General features: G+C 37.4%; 1 protein-coding gene across 1 annotated transcript in view; it reads left to right on the top strand.

The window, feature by feature from the left end:
• The window catches only part of CDH18 (cadherin 18), a 344495-nt gene that overhangs the window by 301465 nt on the left and 19701 nt on the right, over nt 1-23329 (top strand). Inside the window, exons 9-10 of the mRNA XM_036309477.1 lie at nt 10787-10908; nt 18128-18245. Of these exons, the coding sequence (XP_036165370.1) occupies nt 10787-10908; nt 18128-18245 (240 nt within the window). The remainder of the gene's footprint in view (nt 1-10786; nt 10909-18127; nt 18246-23329) is intronic.

Genomic DNA, 23329 nt, shown 5'->3' with positions numbered 1-23329 from the left:
AAAAAAGGTATAATTTTTATTCACTCACACAGGATGACTGTTGTGTTGGCTGTCGTCATTTTTAAATTTGCCCTTCTAAGGGAAAAGAGGTCAGTGCCCCTGACTAAATAATTAGGTAGTGCATGTTTTAAAAATTCTTGTGGCACACTGGTTGAAAATCACTGCCTAGTTGTTTTAGTCTGTTCAGGCTGCTAGGTGCTTTAAATAATAAACTTCTTTCTCACAGTCCCTGGAGGCTGGGAAGGCCAAGATCAAGATGCTGGCACATTCCCTATCTGGTGAGGACCAGCTTCCTGTTTCATCCATTGCTTCTGCCTAGTGGTGTCCCCACAAGGCAGAAGGGCAAGGAAGTTTTAGAGGTCTCTACTGTAAGAACACTAATCTTAATGATGAGGCCTCCACCCTTATTGCCTAATCACTTTCCAAAGACCCCACTTCCTAATACCATCAATTGGGTGTTAGGTTTCAACATATGAATTTTACATTCAGTCTATAGCAATACATTTACCTATTATTGGCACTTCATATAAAAGAATCGTGTAATCTGTGGTCCTTTATTACTGGCTTACTTCTCTTAGGATAATGTTTTCAAAGTTCATCCACATCATGGCATATCATTAATTTATTCTCTCTAATTGCTAAAAAAAATATACCATTTTATAGATATACCACATTTTATCTATCCACTAGAGGCCCAGTGCATGAATTCGTGCACCAGTGTGGTCCCTCGGCCTGGCCTGCGGAATCGGGCCAACATCAGCTCTCCAACATCCCTGGAGGGATCCCGGATTGTGAGAGGGTGCAGGCCAGTCCGAGGTACCCCATCGGTGAATGATTGCGGCTGGGGAGGAACGCAGGAGGTTGGCCAGCTGGGAGAGACTGCAGAAGGGCTCCAGGGGTGTCCAGACCATCTTGCTCAGTCCTGATCAGCCAGACCCCAGCAGCAAGTTAACCTGCCTACTGGTAGTCAGTGCATGTCATAGCAACTGGCCGACCAGTCGACTGTCTGCCCCTGCTGGTCAGTGCATGTCATAGGGAGCAGTTGAGCAGCCTTAGCATATCATTAGCATATTACACTTTGATTGGTTGAAGGGACTACCGGACAACTGGACACTTAGCATATTAGGCTTTTATTATATAGGATTCATCACTTGATAGACATTTGGGTTGTTTCTACTTTTTGCCAATATGAATAATGTTTTGACTATTAATGAGAAAGTTTGTGTATAGCCATGTCTTAACTTATTTTGGGTATATATCTGGGATTGAGATATGGAAATTATATTTAACAATCAGAAGAACTTAACTGCCAGTCTGTTTTCCAAAGTGGTCACATTTTACATTCCCATCAGCAGTGTAGGAGTTCAATTTCTCTATATTGTTACCAATATTTATTATTATGTATCTTTTTTATTATAATCATCCTAGTGGGTGTGGGTGATTGTGGTTTATGCAATTTTATAATGTCCTTTGAGACAAGTCAATAAGTATACTATGTTAGAATTTTTATTTTACCTTTTATGAATATTCTACGTGTTTTGCATCTATAACATTTGCTCAAGTAGCTTCCATTTAGATGTTTTTCAACATCATATTCTCTTTGAAAATAAGCATTCACTAATTACTTTTAAATGAGTGTTATAAAGAATACACGAGTGGGTTCATTTGTGATCATTTTGGTTAATCTTCTTTTTCAAAATAATCACAATAGGTGTAGAATTGCATGTTCTTTGTCACCTGAGGAAAATTTCATTACTGTTAAATGCTAAGGGCTCATTAAAAATTAGTTGATAAAATAAAGGAATAAGTGGATTAATCCAGAAAGAGATGATGAAAATATTATAAAGATCCATAAAAGATTGTGCAGTTCTTTTGGAACTGGCTCCCTGTGTAGAATATGGAAGGGACAATTTTTTGAAAAGGATGACTGTGTTTGTCAGAAACAATAGGAACTTATTTTATAATAAAATCAAGTCCAACTCTAGTGGTGTTTTGATCAAAAATCATACTTTAGGTTGCTCTAAATCTTACCTCAGTCCAAATAATATTTGTATCAAGTAGAAACTAACTTATGACTATACATGAGTTTATATATATCATGAAAATTGTATTATGTGCAATCATTACCAAAGGAGAGGCCCATTTTCACTGAATTAATGCCTAAAATATATACTTACTTTTTTAAAAAACTATTTGCCTGTACTTTAAATGGGTAATGAGTTCATACATGCCTGCTTAGTAAAACAGTATAGTAAATTGCAGTACCCTGAATTTTATAGATGCTAATAAAAAAGCCTAAAAGACAACCCAAAGAGAAATACTAAAATGTAATTTAATCCTAATCCTAAACATGTATGTAGAATGAGCAACAGATAATATTTTATAGCCGTATGGCGAGACTGTTTAGAAAACTGCACTCTGATGCCCTGATTACTTAGCCTAAGTGCCGGTTACATATTGGAGGCTCTTTCATGTACAATTGTTTGTAAGTGTTAGCCTCAACACCAGCCACATTATTCATGTCTTTTCTAGTTTATTCTGTTGTGGAAATGCACTTGATACTTTTTTTCAGATTGAATTTTTGAAAGCCATTCTATGTTAGAACCGTTTAGGTTCACGGCACAGTTGAGAGGAAGGTACAGAAATTTCCCATATACTCTCTGCCCATATGCATGCTATTGTCAGTGTGCTTATTTTATTATATGAAATTTAACTTTCACAAACTTGTTCATAGTTGCAATTTCCCTTAGCAAGAAAAGAATTTCTTATTGGCACTTTTTCCTTAGCACACAAAGAAATCGGTACCACTTTAAGCATGATCAAAAATAATAAAGTTCTCTTCTGACATATGTCTATACATGGATGCCTCAGTGGATTAGTTACCTATTTTCATATAACAGATTACCAGGAAAGAGCCAAAAACAATTCAATTTGTTCTAAGGTAAAAGAAATTTATTGGCCCATGTTACAAACAATAAAGTTCACATGTGAGTTAGGATTTAGGCTTACTGTACTTTGATCAGGTCTCTATTTTCATTTCTCTGTGATATTTCCTTTTATACATTTCTTTTTATCTTGTCTTTTGCCTTAGAGTCGCTATATTATAGTAACAAGCAACAAATACTGTGTTAACTTATATATATTAACAGGTTGAATGCACCCTCTCACAATGAATGCCACCTTAGATCCGGGAGAGAAATTGTCATTTTGAATAACCATTAAAAATGATACTCCAATTAGGTCATTTTTAAGTTTTCATTCACTGTTTTTAAAAGTTGTATTTTATTCATGAAATGTGCATATAATTGGACTAATTACTCTGGCAAAAGGTATGTGTTCATCATATTGGCTCAAGATAATCAAGGCCCATATTTTATCTTCACTTGTCTTCAAATACATTCAAACTTTGTGGGTTCTACACGTGGAGAGAAGTTTGGTGAGGCAATTATAATACTTACTCATTCTATTTTTGTTGTTATTTAGTTATTTACATAACTAGAGGCCTGATGCACGAAATTGGTACAAGGGGCTCAGCCCTCGCAGTCCTGACTTCATCTGGAAGGTGGTCTGGAAGGATGTCCGGAAGGTTGTTCAGCTCTCCTGTCTAATTAGCATATTATGCTTTTTATTATATAGATATGTTAATGCATTTAAGGGCTTACTAATTGCACTATGCCAATCTCAGTATAAAATTCTGGAAGAACTCGGCTGGTTTTGCTCAGTGGTTGAGCTTCATCTCATAAACCAGGAGGTCAAGGTTATATTCTCATTCAGAATCCATACCCAGGTTGTGGGCTCAATCCCTGGTTGAGTTGTGCAGGAGGCAGCCAATAGATGATTCCCTCTCATCACTGATGTTTCTATCTCTCTCTCCCTCTCTCTGAAATACATAAAAACATAAATAATATTTTTAAAAATTCTGGAAGAATTAGAGCAAAAGTGTGCATTAAAGATAAAAGCTTGAATAACTGAAGCAATTATATATAGTGCTGTTAGATATTTATTTTAGAGTTTTCCTTTCTCCTTAAATTTTCAATACCTCTTTCAACGTAATTTGTTCCTGATATGCAAAAAATAACCTTGCTCCTCTAAAGAAATAAAATAAGGAAAGTCAGGAAAGGGTTTCGACAGTTTTCTGTCATCACGTCTATCAACCTGATTAGCACAATGTGCTTTAATCTGCACAAATCTGTCTTCCTTCAAGTTCCTGTGAGTAAATTCTCCACGCCATGTGTGCGACCACCTCTCTAGGTGTGCCCCGAGTCCTCCCTTGCCCGCTCAGAGACATTGCACTGTCAATCATTTTCCTCTCCCCTGCCCCTTCATTTCCCCTGTCTGATACACAATTCTCTGTCCTCATAAATAGGCTTTAATTCCTCTCTGAAAATAAAATTAACTCTCACAAACAAAACCTGAACACCTACCTTCAGTGTTTCCCTCCTGATACAACTCTATTCCTGCATTCCCTTTACCAAACACCCCTTGGAGGAGTTACTTATACAGTTCTGCACAGCTTACTGATGGGGATAAATTGTATAAATTTGCCCTTAGGCAATTTTGTCTTTGTTTGCAAGTCCATAGACATGGATGGTATAGGCTGCTACTCAACCTAGGCTATATGGCATAGCCCATGGCTCTGTAGTAGAGGAAAAATATTTTTCTTTCTCTACACTTCTATGTTCTTGGCTTGGACATCCCTGTAATAAAAGATTAATAGGAGAAAAACAAACAGATATTTAATAGCCTGTCTACAAGGAAGAGAAGATACCCAGGAAAACTGAGTACCTCACAAAAATGATTGAAGCCAGGTTTCAGCTGAAGATAAAAGATGTTGTCCCAGGTTCGATTCCGGTCAAGGGCATGTACCTGGGTTGCGGGCACATCCCCGGTGGGGGATGTGCAGGAGGCGGCTGATCGATGTTTCTCTCTCATCGATGTTTCTGACTCTCTCTCTCTCTCCCTTCCTCTCTGTAAAAAATCAATAAAATATATTAAAAATCAAAAATAAAAATATAATAATAATAAAAAAAGATGCTGGGGTTGGTAGGAGTCAGTTTTGGGAGGTTACAAGGAGAAGCACAGTAGGCAGGGTAAGACTGATGCAGATTTCAGTAGTTGTCTTCAGCTTCCTTAAGGGTCCCTAGAGATAAGGTTAGCCGTGGGCAAACTACGGCCCGCGGGCCGGATTAAAACTAAAAAAAAAAAAAAAAAGACCTTACCCTTTTATGTAATGATGTTTACTTTGAATTTATATTAGTTCACACAAACACTCCATCCATGCTTTTGTTCCGGCCCTCTGGTCCAGTTTAAGAACCCATTGTGGCCCTCGAGTCAAAAAGTTTGCCCACCCCTGGATAAGGTCATCATCCCTCACAGTTCCTCCTGGTATAGCAAGGGAGATACTCATGCAAATGGAGATTCCCCTTATGTGTGTTAATGTCTTTTACAAAAGGTAATCTACTTGGTTTTTAGATCTTCTCCCATGTCTGCTAGTGCTTAAAATTTACCCACCAAAAAATATTTTTATGCCAAATAGACATACTTTCAGGTGAAAAAATTGTGTTCCCCTACAGCTTCTGGGCTACAAATCTGTACACAACATTTTAGCGTACTGAACACTGTAGGCAATTGAACACAGTGGTGTTTGTGTTATACATTGTGCTACATTAGGGCAACTATGAAGTCACTAGGCAACAGGACATTTTCAGCTCCATAATGAACTTAATGGAATCACTATCACATATGCATTCCTCTTTGAACAAAACGTTGCCATGTAGTGCATGACTGTATTCACAGTCTGCACTCTCTATCACCATGCTCTTTAAAATCTACTGTAAAAACAATCTTGTGTTCATTGCTTTGCCAGAATTACTTTTGTCCTCCATATTGTAAAATCTAAAGTCTAACTTTAATTTCACCGTCTGCTCAACATGGCAACAGCAGTTAGCAAAAGTGACAACTCCTTCAAGAAAGAGGTTCTTTCTTTGATTTAAGGACACACTATTCCCTAGATTCTCTAGCATCTGGCTACCTCAACATTTTCCCAGCTGCAGTCCATTGTACGTGAGGTCTGTATGGCCACGGGTCATGCAGCTGCCAAGGCCACTTGGCAGGCTAGAACATGGGCAAGTGCCAGTCACAGAACAAGGGAGTGCTAGGGAGCAGGAGCAAAGGAAGAGGCGAGAGCCAGAGAACTCTGTCTGGAGTTATAACCAGGAGCTTAACCAATGAGTCCCTCAGGATTTTCTGGGATCAGTGGCTCTGCCCACCTAGACAGTTATCTTTGTTCCCAGGTTAGACTGACAGGCAAGCATCTTCCCTAGGGCACCCCGACTCTACTGTGCATGTGCACGACTTCCCTTTGTTTGATCCTTTCCTCCAGTGATCTGCAGGGAATGGCCTGGTGGTTCCCTGGGGAGCATGGGCTTGCAGCTTCCTGGTGAAGTTGCCCAGATGACCAGGCTTATAACGTCTGCCCTCTCCTTTGCTCTCTTTTCCTATTTTTTAAATTATGACAATCGCACAAGTAAATTTTTCCCTCAAAATCCAATTTTTCCTCTAAATCTGCTCCTCCAGAGGTCTTATCCATGTTAGGAATGATGGCTATAGTCTCCAAATTCCTCACGTAAATCACTCAGAGTCATATTCAGCTCCACTTTTTCTTTTTTTTAAAATATATTTTATTGATTTTTTTACAGAGAGGAAGGGAGAGGGATAGAGAGTTAGAAACATCGATGTGAGAGAAACATCCATCAGCTGCCTCCTGCACACCTCCTACTGGGGATGTGCCCGCAACCAAAGTACATGCCCTTGACCGGAATCGAACCTGTGACCTTTCAGTCCGCAGGCCGACGCTCTATCCACTGAGCCAAATCGGTTAGGGCTCCACTTTTTCTTTTGTTCCACATCCAATTTTTCAGAAACCTCTGTCAGCTATGCTTTAAAAAATATTCATAAAGCAACCACTTTATACTATTTCCATCACTCCAACCCCTGTCCAAGCAAGGACCACCTCCACCAAAGTATTTCCTGTCGCTTCCTAAATATCCTCCTTTAACCTGTCACCCAGAGAACTGCCAGAATGTTTCTTTTAAATCATAAGGAATGCCAGTGCAGTCTCTTTTAATAAGAGAAAATACTCACAAGTAAATTAAGGTCACAAAGCAGGACACTCATAATGGGCTTTCCAAGTTTTACACATACATCCCGCCAAACAAAGAGTAAAGGTGAGGCATATCTTGTTTTTGCTTTAGTTCTTGTGTATGAATCTGAGCACATTTTAGAGATTTTTTTAAAATGAATATAGACTGTTCTGGCTTTTGTATTGTGTTCATTATATATACGTCTCCAGTTTTGCTTCTATGTTCATAAAGGCTATTGATTTACAGCTCATTACTTATTATTGTATTATCATTACCATCCTTTCATTATTTTATTAGGCAGTGATGCATAATATTCAAGGACACTGTATCTGAAGTAAGACTGTCTCTTTTTAAATTCTGTTTCCCTTTATAACAGGCAGTTGGAACTTGGGCAAGTCACTTAACATATAGGGTGTTCCAAAAATGTATACACATTTCAATAATTAGTAGTTTAAATGGGTTAACTATGAAAAGAAAGAAACATCAATTGAACTAGCAGAAAAAAGTGTGTATACATTTTTGGGGGGACACCCTGTATTAATTTATTTTTAACAAAGGATTTCAATGAGGGTTACTTTAATTTATAAGCATTCCCATTGGTTTATATCCAGCATTTGGAGAAATCTTGTCAAACTTTTTAATATTATATCAGTCTGGTTGGTGTTAAATGGTAACTTATTTTGATTAACTTCATTTCTTTAATGTTGAAAGTACTTTATGTGTTTATTTGGCATTTATATTACCTATTCTGTTAAATGTTTGTCATTAATTTTACCAATTTTTATATTATGCTGGCCCCTTTTTTTTATTATCAATTTAATACATTGTATTATATATATACTAGAGGCCCGGTGCACAAAAATTTGTGCACTCGGGGCGGGGGGGGGGTCCCTCAGCCCGGCCTGTGCCCTCTCGCAGTCTGGGACCCCTTGGGAGATAACGACCTGCTGGCTTAGGCCTGCTCCTGGGAGGCAGAGGGCAGGCCCAATCCCTAGGTGCAGCCCCTGGTCAGGCTCAGAGCAGGGCCGATTGGGGAGTTGGGGCACCGCCCTCTGTCATGCACAGAGCAGGGAGATTGGGAGGTTGTGATGCCACCCTCAGTCACAATCAGGGTAGGGCCGATTGGGGGGTTGGGGCTCCGTCCCCTGTCACACTCAAGGCAGGGTCGATGGGGAAGTTGCGGCGCCACCCCCTGTCACGCACAGAGCAGGGCCGATCAGGGGGTTGGAGCACTTCCCCCTGTCACTCACAGAGCAGGGCCAATCAGGGGGTGGGGCACCGCCCTCTATCACCCACAGAGCAGGGCCGATCAGGGGGTTGGGGCACCGCCACTCTCACACTCAGGGCAGGGCCGATGGGGAGGTTATGGCTCTACCCCATCACACACAGAGCAGGGCCCATGGGGGGGAGGGTTGGGGAGCTCCCCCCTATCAGGCACAGAGCAGGGTCGATCAGGGGGTTGGGGCGCTGCACCCTGTCACACACAGAGCCGCAGGGTGAACAGAGGTTGGGGAGCTCCCCCGTATCAGGCACAGAGCAGGGCTGATCAGGGGGTTGGGGCGCCTTCCCCTGTCACGAACAGAGCAGGGTGGATAGGGAGGTTGTGGCCCTGCCCCCTGTCACACACAGAGCCACAGGGCGATCAGGGGGTTTGGGCGCTGCCCCCTGTCACGCTGATCCCAGTGCCGGGAGGCATATTACCCTTTTACTCTATAGGGTAGAGGCCTGGTGCATGGGTGGGGCAGACTGGTTTGCCCTGAAGGGTGTCCCGGATCAGGGTGGGGGTTCCCACTGGGGTGCCTGGCCAGCCTGGGTGAGGGGATGATGGCTGTTTACAGCTGGTCACACACCCTTCAGGGTGGGGATCCCCACTGGGGTGCCTGGCCAGCCTAGGTGAGGGGATGATGGCGCTTTGCAGCTGGTCACACACCCTTCAGGGTGGGGGTCCCCACTGGGGTGCCTGGCTAGCCTGGGTGAGGGGCTGAGGCTTTCTGCAGCTGGTCACACCCCCTTCAAGATGGGGGTCCCCACTGCGGTGCCTGGCCAGCCTGGGTAAGGGGCTGATGGCTGTTTGCAGGCTGGTCAAGCTCCCCCCACCCCCCCATAGGGACCCTCACCCCATGGAGATTTGGCCAGCCTAGGTGAGGGGCTGATGGCTGTTTTCAGGCTGGCCACACTCCGTTTAGGGTGGGGTGTCCCCACTTGGTTGCCTGGCCAGTCTGGGTGAGGGGCTGAGGGCCATTTTCAGGCTGTCCAAACCTCCCCCTTCCCCCAGTGACAGCAGCTCCCAGTCTCTCCTTTATTTCTTTTCTTTATTTAATTCTGGGATTTATTTACCTTCTATAATTGAAACTTTGTAGCCTAGAGTGGAGCTCAGAGCCGGCCAGGGTGGGGCGGGAAGCTTGGCTTCTTCCATCGCCCGGGGCAACCTAAGCCTCCTGCTCGCTCCAGCTCCATGGCCGCAGGCCGCCATCTGGTTGGGTTAATTTGCATATAGTCGCTCTGATTGGCTGGTGGGCATGGCTTAAAGTGTAGCAAAGGTACGGTCAATTTGCATGTTTGTCTTTTATTATTGTAGATAATTTTTTGTATAGTGTAATTACAGCCCTTATAATGATAATGATGTAGATAACAAATTTTACTGTAACCATTTCTTTTTTTAAAATATTTTTATTGATTCAGAGAGGAAGGGAGAAAGAAACATCAATGTTGAGAAAGAATCATTGATCAGCTGCTTCCTGCACATCCCTTACTGGGGATCCAGCCTATAATTCTGGCATGCACCCTGACTGGGAATTGAACCATCGCCTCCAGGTTCATAGGTTGACACTCAACCACTGAACAACACCAGCCAGGCTGCAAACATTTCTTGATCAATCTTACTTTCCCCACCAATCTGCAATAGCATCCTTACCATATATTAAATGTCCATATATAATGGATTTGTGGTTGGTTCTTTTCTGTTTCTCTTTGTCTGTATACTTTGACACTATCACATTGTCTTAAGTTCTAATTCTCTATAATAAGACTTGATAAATGGTAAAGCACTATGCATCATCTTTGTATTAACTATAATATTTTATTATATACCGGAGTTCTATGAGAATTCATGCTAAGTTCTATTTAAATTTCTCTTTATTTTCCCCAAGTGGAACTTGACATCACACACTGTGTATGTTCTCCCATAAGAAGGGAATGATTCTTTGTGTAAAGAGCTTTCTATTTTCTCCAAGTTTATTTAGATTTGAAACCTTGAACTTTTTAAAGATCGTGTGACTTTTTTTTAACCAACTGCTGTGCTTTTCTTAGTTTAATGATGAAACTGATTGTTCATCCCTTAGACTCTGACAGCATACAATGAAGTCTGACAACTTTCTCCCACTCCAGTTCTGAATAACATATAATTTCCTTGATATGACAAAAAATACCATTTTAGCATTCATGGCATGCCTTGGTGTTCATTTTTCATTTTCCTGTAAGTTAATGAGTTTAGCAAGGAGTGCCATCATAAAGTTGTCTTTTGCCAAAAGTCCTGCTGTAGCATATGGAGCTAGTGACAAGCTACACTATTAAGGAGATTTGTTTAAAACCAAACCTCTAAAGTGTGCATGGAAATACTAAATACATCCCTGTGTGTTTTGCAGACAATCCTGGTTTGCTCAGCCATGTCACAGTGGGTATTAGAGTTCTGGATGTCAATGACAATCCACCCGAACTTGCCAGGGAATATGATATTGTTGTATGTGAAAATTCTAAGCCTGGCCAGGTAAGTTAATTGTTCTCTTCCTGTCATTTGAATGGAAAAAAGAAAAAGCAGCTCTATTTCTATTATTCTTTTTTTTCATTTTATTGAATTTGTTCATTAATAAAACTATGTAGGTTTCAGGTGTAAAATTCTATAATGCATCATCTGTATATTGTATTGTGTGTTCACCACCCCAAGTCTCAAAATGCTAATTTTGTGCCCAGTGAAAATAATTTTACAAAGCTTTATTTTAAGTACCAGGTAGATTTTTTTTTTTTTTAGAATCATAGGAAATAAATTTTCTCCAAATCCCAACTGTAATTCAAAAACTAACTCATCCATGCATGCATTCACTATACCTATAAAATGATATTGAATGCTTTGTGTGTCGCCCCACAGTAAATGGGAAGGAAACCGCGAACCCTTCTGTGCTAATGAAGCTTTGAGACTAGATTGGAGGAATGCACTGGTTTATCCATATTAGAGGGCCCAAGTGAGTGACACGGGTAACCATTGTGTGATACTGGTACAAAGAGATGATTGGTTTTAACAATGTGAAGAGTGTGTATGTATTAAGGAGGTGGGAGAGCAAAGGCAGGAGAGAAGAGCTTGAAAATAGGAAATGAGTCTGCGTGTATGTGGCACCTAGTTAAAAGAGATTGGCGATTCTGAAGGAAGGCCAGGGTGGCTGACGCACATAAGACAAGTGGGGGACTTGGAAGGGGAAGTGCATTTATTTCTCTTCTCTTCTTGAGCTTCTCATTGTTTCCAGAAATCAGATATGTGCTCATAGCTTAGCTGGGTCTTTGCAGACCCAAGACCATAATCGAGGTATCAATCAGGGCTGTGCTTTTACCCGGGGCTTGGAGACCTCTTTCAAGTTTACAAGGTTGCTAGCTACATTGAGTCCCTTTCAGCTGCAGACCCGAGAACATCAGGATTTCCCCAGTAAGGACATTTACTTCACCATACAAGTAAGGACTGTATTTCTGGTGAGACAATGCTAGCAAACAGCTTTATCTAGGGTAATGTAATCAGATGATTGATGTATCGACGTTTTTGCCATATTGTATTGGTCAGCAGCAAGACACAGTTTACACCACACTTAAAAGGAAGAGATTACATCGCCATGCATTGCGTAAGAATCACCTGAAAGTCTCTCTGTCATAGATGAATCTAGAGATGTAAAAATGTTATAGGTCCAATAGTATAAGTCCAATAGTTCCTTTTATTGTCATTGGTAAACCAGAATGAAGATATCATCCAAAATAACTTCAAATTATTTAGAAGCTTCTGATGAAATTATAATTCTGAGAAACATTGTCTTATATATTCGTGTATGAGGAACAATCAATAGTGGCTTGCTAGAGTAATCATTGCTTATGTGTTTTAAGTACGCCCAAGAGGGGTATTTTATATATAAATGGAGAATTCTTTTTTACATAATTTTTTTCATGTTTATTGTCCACAAAAAAATTAGAAAACATGAATAAGGACAAAGTTGATGAAAATTATAATATTTTAAAGTACAAGTTATATGTCTTAGTCTCTTATTAATATATTAAGATTATCACCTCTGAAACTTAAGAATTTTCCTACATCACCATTTTAAAAGCAGTAAATAATTTTATGGTACAGATATATAATGATTTACTTACCAAATCCCATTTTTAATGGGTCAGAAATGTATGCATAAATCCTAAATATTATTTTCTTAACATACATTATAAAGGTATAATTGATGAGAAAAATCTTTAAAATTTAAAATATAAATACAGATTTAAAATATATAGCAACTGAATATAGAATTACAGTTCTTGGTAGTAAGAGTAAATTAGACTTAGCTGAAGAGAAAATAAGTGAATTGAAAAATAGATGCCAAAACCGGTTTGGCTCAGTGGATAGAGCGTCGGCCTGTGGACTGAAAGGTCCCAGGTTCGATTCCTGTCAAGGGCATGTACCTGGGTTGCGGGCACACCCCCAGTAGGAGATGTGCAGGAGGCAGCTGATCGATGTTTCTCTCTCATCGATGTTTCTAACTCTCTATCCCTCTCCCTTCCTCTCTGTAAAAAATCAATAAAATATATTTTAAAAAAATCTTAAAAAAAAATAGATTAGAATAAAATGTCAAAAAGATGAAAAGGAAGTATCAATACAATTATGAAAGCCATGCTACTTGCAGGTCTACCATATAATTTATTCAATTTATATAGTATTGCTCTTTTATTCACATAGCTGTTACTGTTTTCAGAAACTAATTACTAGACTTAGCAGCCCTAAATTCTAATAAAATTTGATTAAGTTATGTGATTACTTCATTTTACCCTTTAAAAACTGTATTTATATTGAGCATCATTGCTGTGTTTTAATGTCGTATGACTTTAGCTGTCAGTATAAGATAATTGGGTTCTTTATGTTGCTCAAAATTTGTTTCCAACTCTTTCACCAAAGTGAATTTAGATTTGTCAGTGAGAGAATAAAAACATCATTTTTAAAGTATCGCTTATTGCACTTGTATTTAAACTATTCATTGCCAATCTGTGTAGTCAGTTGTAAAATGAACCCTGCTTACAAGTGGAAAATGGTTGGTTATGTAATTTTTCAGTCCTGAGATTATTAAACCTTATGTTTGTAGCATTTCTGAAGAAACTTTGTGTAATTTGATGCAGATTTGGAATGGAGAACTCTATTTAACTGATTTGTAAAATAGGCTTTCTGAAGCATATTTACATGGTTCAGCTCTATGACACTTAATTTTAGAATTAAAGACATTTCTGATATAGATGCTGTGCATCTAAATATAATAGCATGTGACTGTGGCAAAGAGACTGGTCTTTTATGAAAGCAGCAGGGAGGGTGGGTAGGTGGGAGGTAATCAACCAAGGAATGTGTATGCATATATGCATGACCCATGGACACAGACAATGAGGTGGCAAGGTCCTGGGGTTAAGGCGGGGCCGGGGAAGGGGCGGTAGCCTGGAGGGTGTCAATGGGAGGAAAAGGAGACATATGTAATAGTTTCAACAATAAAGAATTATAAAGAAAAGAAATACATTTTTAAAAAGAAAATCATGCATGCATAAAATTTGATGTCAGTTCCCAAAATAGAGTAAATTCAAAATAATTAAGATGCACCTAACCTAGAAAATTTGAAAATAAATGAAGGGAGGGAGAGGTTTTAGGTGGGGAAGGGACATATGTAATACTTTCAACAGCAAAGATTTATTTTAAAGAAGAAAATAAATGAAGGAATGCTTTTAATCTCTCTCTTCCTCGTGTGTGTGTGTGTGTGTGTGTGTGTGTGTGTGTGTGTGTGTGTGTTTTCCATTGGAATTAAACTTAGGAAATAGAATATATGAAATAAAATATTTTATTAACTAACACAAGTCTCTGCCTCATCGCATCCAATTAACAATACATATTGGGGAAAAAAGTAAAGTTAGATCAGTAGAGATTTTACACTGTGTCAAGGATCAAGCTCATTTAACTAACAAAGTCATTATAATTATATTAGCAAATATATTCATAATCCCACAGACACCAGGCAGGTAAGAGCATGAGTGTGTGTGGGGGGGGGTAGGAGGAAATGGCGGGGGATAAGGACACATATGTAATACCTTAATCAATAAAGAAAAAAAATTAAGCAAACTTGTTGATTAATTTAAAGAAGATGTGATGTTGTCCATAGAATGCTGTTTTAAAAAATATATATATTTTTATTGACTTCAGAGAGAGAGAGGGAGAAACATTGATGAGAGAGAAACAGTGATTAGCTGTCTCCTGCATGCCCCCTACTGGGGATTGAGCCCAAAACCCAGGCTTGGGCCTGACCAGAAATCCAACCAGAGACCTTTTGGTGCATGAGATGATGTTCAACCACTGAGCCATACCTATCTGGTATAGAATGCTCTTTTTAATGTAAGTGTTTAGTTAGGGCTAGGTCATTTACCTAATAGAAGATTGTTATTTTTATAAATCTGTGATACTATATTTTTTTTCCTAAAAAATTCTCCAGAAATAATAGACTTTGGAAAACACATTTAAACAAGAGGATACATTTATTTGATAAAAGAAATCAAAATTGGTTCTAATTAGTTTTTGCCAAAAGTAAATATTTACTCATTGGCATTATAAAGAATTATTCTAGCAATTATTTATAAATACCAACTCTATTTTTTTATTTTTTTTCTCCTTTGGTTGATTAAATCTGTGACTGTGTTTCTAAAAATCAGTGTAGATAAATCATAACTCTGAGAGAGTAGAAAATACTGATGACAGAGACATGTCAATTACAGGTCTATCTAGCAGAAGTTGAAATCTTTTGGAAATTATAAATATTAATTTCTTAAGTATGTCTCCTAGTAAAAGTCTGAGGAGACAATACATGGAAATCCTATTTGCTAATGAAAGAGAAAAGGTGATTAGTAAAACAGAAAAGTTGAAATATCCCATCTCATATCCAAAAATTATCTGACTTCTAGATAAAAATGGAACAACATTCTAGGTTTTTGGAAGCATTTCTCAGAAATGTTATGGAAAAAATTAAGTATAGATGCGTGATTCACAATTCTACAACAGTTGAAGATGAATGGTTCGCTCTGAAACAAAACTCATGATAATCACCTCATCATTTTCTATGTAGATGAGACCAAGAACCCTCTCATCAAGACATATTTGCCAAATGAATTCAGATTTAAAATTACCTTGATAAACATGGAAATATATTTTACTAAAGGCAACAGGAAACCAGGAAATACAACATAATATGAATTATATCAGAGATTTACAAAAAGAGTAAGCTCATGTTTATAAAAATATTAAGAAAATTTAAAATAACATGTAAACTAATTTTGAAATGAGAATATAATTGCCCCAAAGAAGTAATAACAAGAAACAAAATAGTCTTTGATTTAAGTTACCTGTTCTCCACCAATCCCCTCCAAAATTGCTTTCTAGAATAAGAAATGAACTTTAAATGTGGCAGTATGTTATAAGGGATCATTGCCAAAATAAAATTGCAAATTGGAGAATCACAATGAATGAAGAGTAGGGGTAAGAGGACATTTATTTTCCAAAAGAAAAGCATATTTATCTTATTTAACCCTGAACACAACCTTGAAATTTGTCTTTTTTATTTGTTTTTTAGTAAGTAACTGACATGTAGAGCATGTAGCTATGTTTGTCATATGCACACACTGTACTCTCCATAGAGAGTACATATACTTGAGAAAAATATTTTAGAAGACTTCTGATTATTCATCAATTAGTCAATAATCATAGCCAAGAGACAATAACAAGGAAGAAAACTATCTAAACAGAGACTAGCTATCCTAATATATAAAAGGTTAAGCAACCATCTGACTGTCCAACCGGTAGCTATGACATGCAATGACCACCAGGGGGCAGATGCTCAATACAGGGTGATGCACCCAAGAACCAGAGAGGAGGGAGCCCCATTCTGGGGTTCATCACTCAAGAACTGCCCTCTTGCAACCCGGGACCCCTCGGGGGGTGTCAGAGAGTTGGTTTCGGCCTGATCCCCTCAGGCCAGGAAGAGGGACCCCTCCTGCCGGAGGGACCCTGCTCACTCTGCAGATGCCCTTCGAGCCCTGACACTGCCCCAGGTGTGGCCGGCCAGGGAGGGACCGGGGGATGTTGGCTCCAGAGCATGTCCGGCCTGTCTTATCCAGTCCCACCCCACTGGCCACCTTCTAATTAAGTTCCTTTCAATGTGCATGAATCTGTGCACCGGAGCACTAGTGCTTTAAATAAAAAGGAAACCAAAAATGAACAAATATGTGAAAGCAGGATGAAGAATTCTTGGGGGACATAAGAGGGATGGGCTTTCACCTAGATCCCTTGCTAAAACAGTACATTTTGAGTAGTGATAGAAAGTACATAAAGGAGTGGGCCATGTGAATAGATGGAGGAAATGGACCACACTATCTTCACTTTCACTTCATGAAAACACATGCTTGTCTTGTCCAACTCTCACTGACCACACCCTCTCAGTGCTTTTATCTTCCTCCTCATGACCCTGACATCATCATGGGCTTAGTACATGGAGAGGAATTTCAGTTTCAACTATGGTACCTTTTGGTGATTATTTCACTTGGTTAATATTGAGTAAAATATTCTTCAAAATCTCAATTTCTGTAATGGATGTACAATATTTCACATATAGGAAATGAGATTTTTATGGCTCTTTTTGCCCTCTCTCTCTCTCTTTTTCTCTCTCTCTCCCTCTCTCTCTCTCTCTATCTCTCTCTCTTTGTTTTTATTTTTCCTGCATGTGAAAAATAGGAAAGGCTGTAAAGAGGATACCTAAGCATTAGGTGAATAGCTTGTATTTAACATTGAGGCATGTTGAAATAATGTTCATTGTGTTTATTCAGAAGTATCCCTTTAATTTTGAAAAGAGGAAAATATTATCTTGCTAATTTGTTTGGAAATCTATTTTTAAGAGTATACTAATAATGGCTATAGCTATTGATATTGAAATTTATATTCAGTTTTTAGGCCATCCGGAATATGTTATTTACATATGCCAATATTCTCTGCTTCTTAATGTCAAAGAATCCAAATTTTGGGATTGTTTTCTCTCACTAGAGATGAAAAATGTCCCAAAAAGCTCTGAGTGATGTGGTTTTGCCTGTGCCATTATTTTACTATTCAGATTTCAGGCACATCAAACTCCTTAGGGGACTCAAGTTCCCCATCCTTAAAATACAGGAGCCGCACCATGATCGGAAAGGTTTCCTGAAACATTAAAAAAATAACAAAAATACAAATAAGACTCCCCTGCTTTTGCATTTACTGGTTGAGACTAACATATACTCTAAGATCATTCTATATCAACACTGGGATATTTATATTTCTACAAACAATATCTCATGTCTCCCCAAACAGATGTTCAAACAAAATCTTAAAACTAATTGGCCCCAAGGTACTGTGGGTGATAAAGGAAAAAACAAAACAAAACAAAAACTAATGTTTGTGCCATGCTAGAAAATAAAATGTGAATACTTATAAATTGTACCATAATATGTTTCCTGAAATCAATGCAGATGAGAGCAAGTTCATTGGTACTTTTACTAGATGAATACGAAAGCACTCAGGATGGTACAAGAGGTCTTTTAAAAATCCTTTTGTGTTAACAACTGAAAATGTTGTAATATAATTAAAATCAAGGGAATAAGCCAAGTTAAATTTACTATTCAGTGTTTGTTTTTCTCTTTAGGTTATTCATACCATCAGTGCCACCGATAAAGATGATTTTGCCAATGGACCAAGGTTTAACTTCTTTCTTGATGAACACCTGTCTATAAATCCAAACTTCACCCTGAAGGACAATGAAGGTGAACATAAGTACATATATTTTTTTTTATCAGTTTTGACTTGATGTGGAATAGGCCTGAATAGTTTTTCTATATTCTTTTATATCCATGGACAGCTTGCAAATCAGCTTCTAGAGTCAGTTTGATGTTAATATGTTATGATCTGTGAATAGCTTATATTTAAAATTGAGACATATGTACAAATAACTTTCATTGAATTTATTCAGAAGCATCCCTTTAAACAAGAAATGTACATGTAATGTGCTCTTGGGAAATTTTTAAGAGAAATCTTAGCTGACAAACATGTTTATGAGAACTGCTGGAACTGCTAGGGGTGGAAAAATTTTAAATTAGGAAAAATGAAAAATATATCCTAGGGACAGTTAAGAAAAGAAAGGCAATGTTTGAATCACCTTGCATTAGCAAGATTGCCAAGATGTGCTGTACGAATTATATTTCCTCTTGTTGTTATGAATATTTTTCAAAACATGGGTAGGTAAATATGCATAACTACAGAGTACTATGGATTTTTTGAACACCACAATTTAATCAGAGAAGATTTATCGTGGTTTAGATCCCTATTTGATAGATTCCTCCAGGTTGCATAAAAGTCATTCTTTCATACATAAGGAAAACATCAAGTCATTCAATATGTACAGTTTCTGATTAGCATCAAGTTTCTTGTCCCCAAGGTTATCTTTTATCTGAAATGCTGTTATTTAGGATTTAACACTTGACTCTGAATAACAAAAAAGAAATAATGGTGTATGCCATCGTGTGTATGACAAATTGTATTTAATTGACTATTGTACCATATTTACATTTGAAATCCTATTCTACAATTCCAAATATACTTAGTGGAATTAACCATACTAAATATGTAAAAAATCAATTAGTATTTCCCCATATTGTAAATAATTTCATGATTTGGGTAGCATTCAACTTTCTGTCCTAGGAGATTGAAGTCATGTCTAGATACCCATATTTATATTTCAGTGGGAACTGTTGTTGAAGCACACATTAGTGACTAATGTGTAAAGTCCTTCCTACTAGATTAGACTATCTGGAATTTGAGAATTTAATGAATATATTCAAAAGGTCTTACTACAGTGACTTGACCACATTTTCAATGCTAGAAACTCATATAGAAACATTTAGAAATGTATTTATAATACTGATGCAAATCTTTTAACATTTATTTTAATCATACATATAAATGCTTGAATCAGCTACACAATCTCAAGTATGAGAGAGCTATGGATAGTTGTGTAGGAGTAAAGATGTTTGAATTTGCCCTGCTGGTGTGGCTCAATGGTTGAGCATTGACCTATGAACCAAGAGATCATGGTTTGATTCCCAGTCAAGTCACATGCTCAACGTGTGGGCTCAGTCCCCAGTGTGGGGTGTGCAGGAGGCAGTGGATCAATGATTCTCTCTCATCACTGATGTTTCTCGCTCTATCTCCCTCTCCCTTCCTCTGTGAAATCAATAAAAATATATTTTTGAAAAAGATTGTTGAATATTTGTAAGACTTTATTTAAATGTTGTTAATACATAATATTATAAATAACAAATAATATATTTGAGATAGAAAAAATAAACTGTTTTAAAATTATCAGGGATTACACTATGTAAATCCTTATGACATATTGATTTCTGTTAAGATATGACTCTTTTCTTTTTCCTCTAACTATACACCTCTTTGATCTTTTTTTAACACATTCTTGATTTTCTTGATCCTTTACAATTATCATTTATTGGCAGATTATTAAATTCAGTTTATGACTAACATTATATTAGGGTTCTAGACTAAGATAAAAATTTCAGAGTTCTTATTCAATCATTTGGTAAGAGTATATTTAAAAATATAATGAGATATCTTTAAGCCTGATATTTCATCTGATTACATCTATAGTATATTTGAACCACTATCTGTGTATATGTTCTCCCACTCAGTGGGTTGTCTTTTTATTTTGTTGATGGTTTCTTTTGCTGTGCAAAACATTTTACTTTGATGTAGTCCCATTTGTTTATTTTTCCTTTTGTTTCCCTTGTTGGAGGAGATATATTAGAAAAAGTATTGCTACAAGAAATGTCCAAGATTTTACTGCCTATTCTTTTCTTCAAGAATTTGTATGGCTTTTATAATCTACCAGTTAAGTCTTTACTCTATTTTGACTTTTTTCTTGTGTGTGGTGTAAGAAGGTGGTCTACTTTCATTTGTTACACGTATTGGCCCAATTTTGCCAATGCCATTTATTGAATAGACTATCTTTCCCCCATTGTATGTTTTTGTCTCCTTTGTCAAATATTAATTGACCACAAGGTGTGGATTTATTTCTGGGTTCTCTATTCTGTTCCATTGATATATATGTTTTTATGCCAATACCATGCCATTTTGATTACTATGGCCTTATAGTATAGTTTAATATCAGGAAGTGTGGTTTCTCCATCTTTGTTTTTCTTTCTCAAAATTGCTGTGGCTATTCGGGTTCTTTTGTAGTTCCATATAAATTTTTAGAATATTTGTTCTAGCTTTGTGAAATACCTCATTGGTATTTTGGTAGGAATTGTGTTGAATCTCTGGATTGCTTGGGGTAATATGGTATTAATTCTTCCTATCCATGAACATGGTATATATTTCCACTTATTTGTAGCTTCTTCAATTTCATTCTTCAGTGTCTTATAATTTTCTGAGTACAGGTCTTTTACTTTTACATCCTCAGTTAATTTATTCCTAGGCATTTTATTCTTTTTAAAGCAATTGTAAATGAGATTGTTTTCATAGTTTCCCTTTCTGATAGTTCATTATTGGTGTATAAAATGCAAATAATTTCTGGATATTTATTTTGTATACTGCTACGTTACTGAATTCATTAGTTAGTTCTAGTAATTTTCTGGTGGACTATTTAGCATTTGCAGTATATATACAGTATTGTGTCACCTGCAAATAATGATAGTTGTACTTCTTTTCTTTCCAATTTGAATGACTTTTATTCATTTTTCTTGTCTGATTGCTGTCACTAGGACTTGAAATACTATGTTGAGTAAGGTTGGTAAAAGTGGACATCCCTGTCTTATTTCTGATCTTAAGGGAAACACTTTTAGTTTTTGCCCATTAAGTATGATGTGGGCTATGAGTTTGTCATATGTTGCCTTTATTATATTGAGGTATGTTCCCTCTATTCACACTTTGTTGAAAGTGTTTATCATAAATGGGTACCAGTTTTCTAAAATGCTTTTTCTGCATTGATTGATATAATCATGTGTTTTTTATCCATTTTTTAAATGTTGTGTATCAATTTTAGCAATTTGTAGGTGTTGTACACCTTGTTTTCCAGGAATAAATTCCTTAATCCTGGTGTATTATCTTTTTAATGTATTGCTGAATCTGGTTTGCTAATATTTTGTTTTCTTTTGTAATAAATGTGTCTGACTTAATCTTTATTTGTTAAGGCATCTGTCTCAAAGATAGTTATCTGTAATCAACCATTACCAGCCACAGGCTGCCTCCCTCCACCCCATCCCCTTTGTTTTAGAGATGTTGACTAATTTCAATAATTGATCATTTGGGCTGCTTTTTTTCTTTTTCTCTGCCCACATTTTAAATCCCCACTTTTATGTTTCACCTTCATATAAAGCCCACAAAAATCTAGGTCCCTACCTTCAACCCCACTGAAAGCAGAACCCCAAGATCCATATGCACACACTCATTCTCTACCTGCAACCTCGTTGGCCCCAGGTGTACCATGTAGTTTCCCAGACATGTAAGCAACAAACCTTCTTCCAAAGTTTTCTGGTGGTTATTGCTGAGGCCATCTTGCAATCATAATAAGAACCACAAGGGCTGGTCCAGCCACAACAGAGGCTATTCATAGTGTGAGATAAGGAGCACACAACAAGGTGCTCCTTAAGTATGGTACTAGTACAGGTATAGATAGGTAAATGAGAGCAAATTTAGAGGGCTAAAATAAATACTTGGATGTCTAAGTCTATGTATAAATGTATGAACTTCACAGAAGGCCAAGGTAGTATTTTTAACCATTGTGGGAAGGAAAATTCAAAAAGTACATTTAAAGAGACCAACTGACTATATATCTAGAGAAACTAAAATTATAATTCCTTGTGCATATATACACAAATAAATTACACGTCGATTAAACAATTATTTATACAATAAAAAATTTAAGAGCTTTAGAGGAAACTGACGTGGACTACAGTTTGTAATTGGGGTGGGAGGGATTTTTTATAAAAGACATAAATATCACATTCATAAAATATTGATAAATGTGATAATATTAAAATTATTTTATTTCTGCATCAAATTATTTCCAAACAAAACTTGAAAAACAGGTCATAACCTGGTGTAAGATATAGCATTACATACAAGTGAGTAAGGATTGATACCTTGAATATATTCAAAACATCCCACCAAAAAAAATAAACATTTCAAAGAGAAAATAAAACAGTTAAAGGTCAAGAAAGAATAAGTAATTAACAGAGTGATGCCAAAATAGTAAATCAACATATGAACAATTGTTCAAAACCATTAGTGATCTTAAACATAAAATGGAAAAATAATAAAATGTCACATGTAATCCTTAGCCAAATATAAAAATATAAATAAATCTGGGAATGTCAGCGGTTCAATTACCACGTTTTGAAGATGTGTACTGGTAGCATTCACACCTTGCTATTGAGATTATACCCTACTTGCATGATAGGTAATTAGTCTGGATACAACGTTATGAATGCCTTGCAGAAGGCTCCACACTCCTGGGTCAGAGATAAATGACTTGATTTCTCACGACATGGGAAGCAAGATGAGCTTCATGTTTTCTCTCATTTCCCTTACCCCAAAGTCTCAAGACAGTGACATGAAGTGACCCAGGTACATGCAGAGGAATTTGGGATTAGGATATCCTAATATTCTACAATGGACTGCCAGAAAATCAGGTTGGCCTTTGCCCCGAGGTAATCATTAAATGTATTGGGTGACAACAAACCTGCCTTCCATTCTGGGAGGAGACACGCTCTCTCTCTTGCTAAGACTGTTCTGAATGAGAGCTCGTGCTGTGTGCTGTGACATTAGTAACCAAGTCCTT

Source organism: Myotis myotis, unplaced genomic scaffold (genome assembly GCF_014108235.1).
Source record: "Myotis myotis isolate mMyoMyo1 unplaced genomic scaffold, mMyoMyo1.p scaffold_m19_p_5, whole genome shotgun sequence".
NCBI classification, from domain to species: domain Eukaryota; kingdom Metazoa; phylum Chordata; class Mammalia; order Chiroptera; family Vespertilionidae; genus Myotis; species Myotis myotis.
Note: the sequence above shows the minus strand (reverse complement) of the source record. Positions and strands in the feature narration are given on the sequence as shown.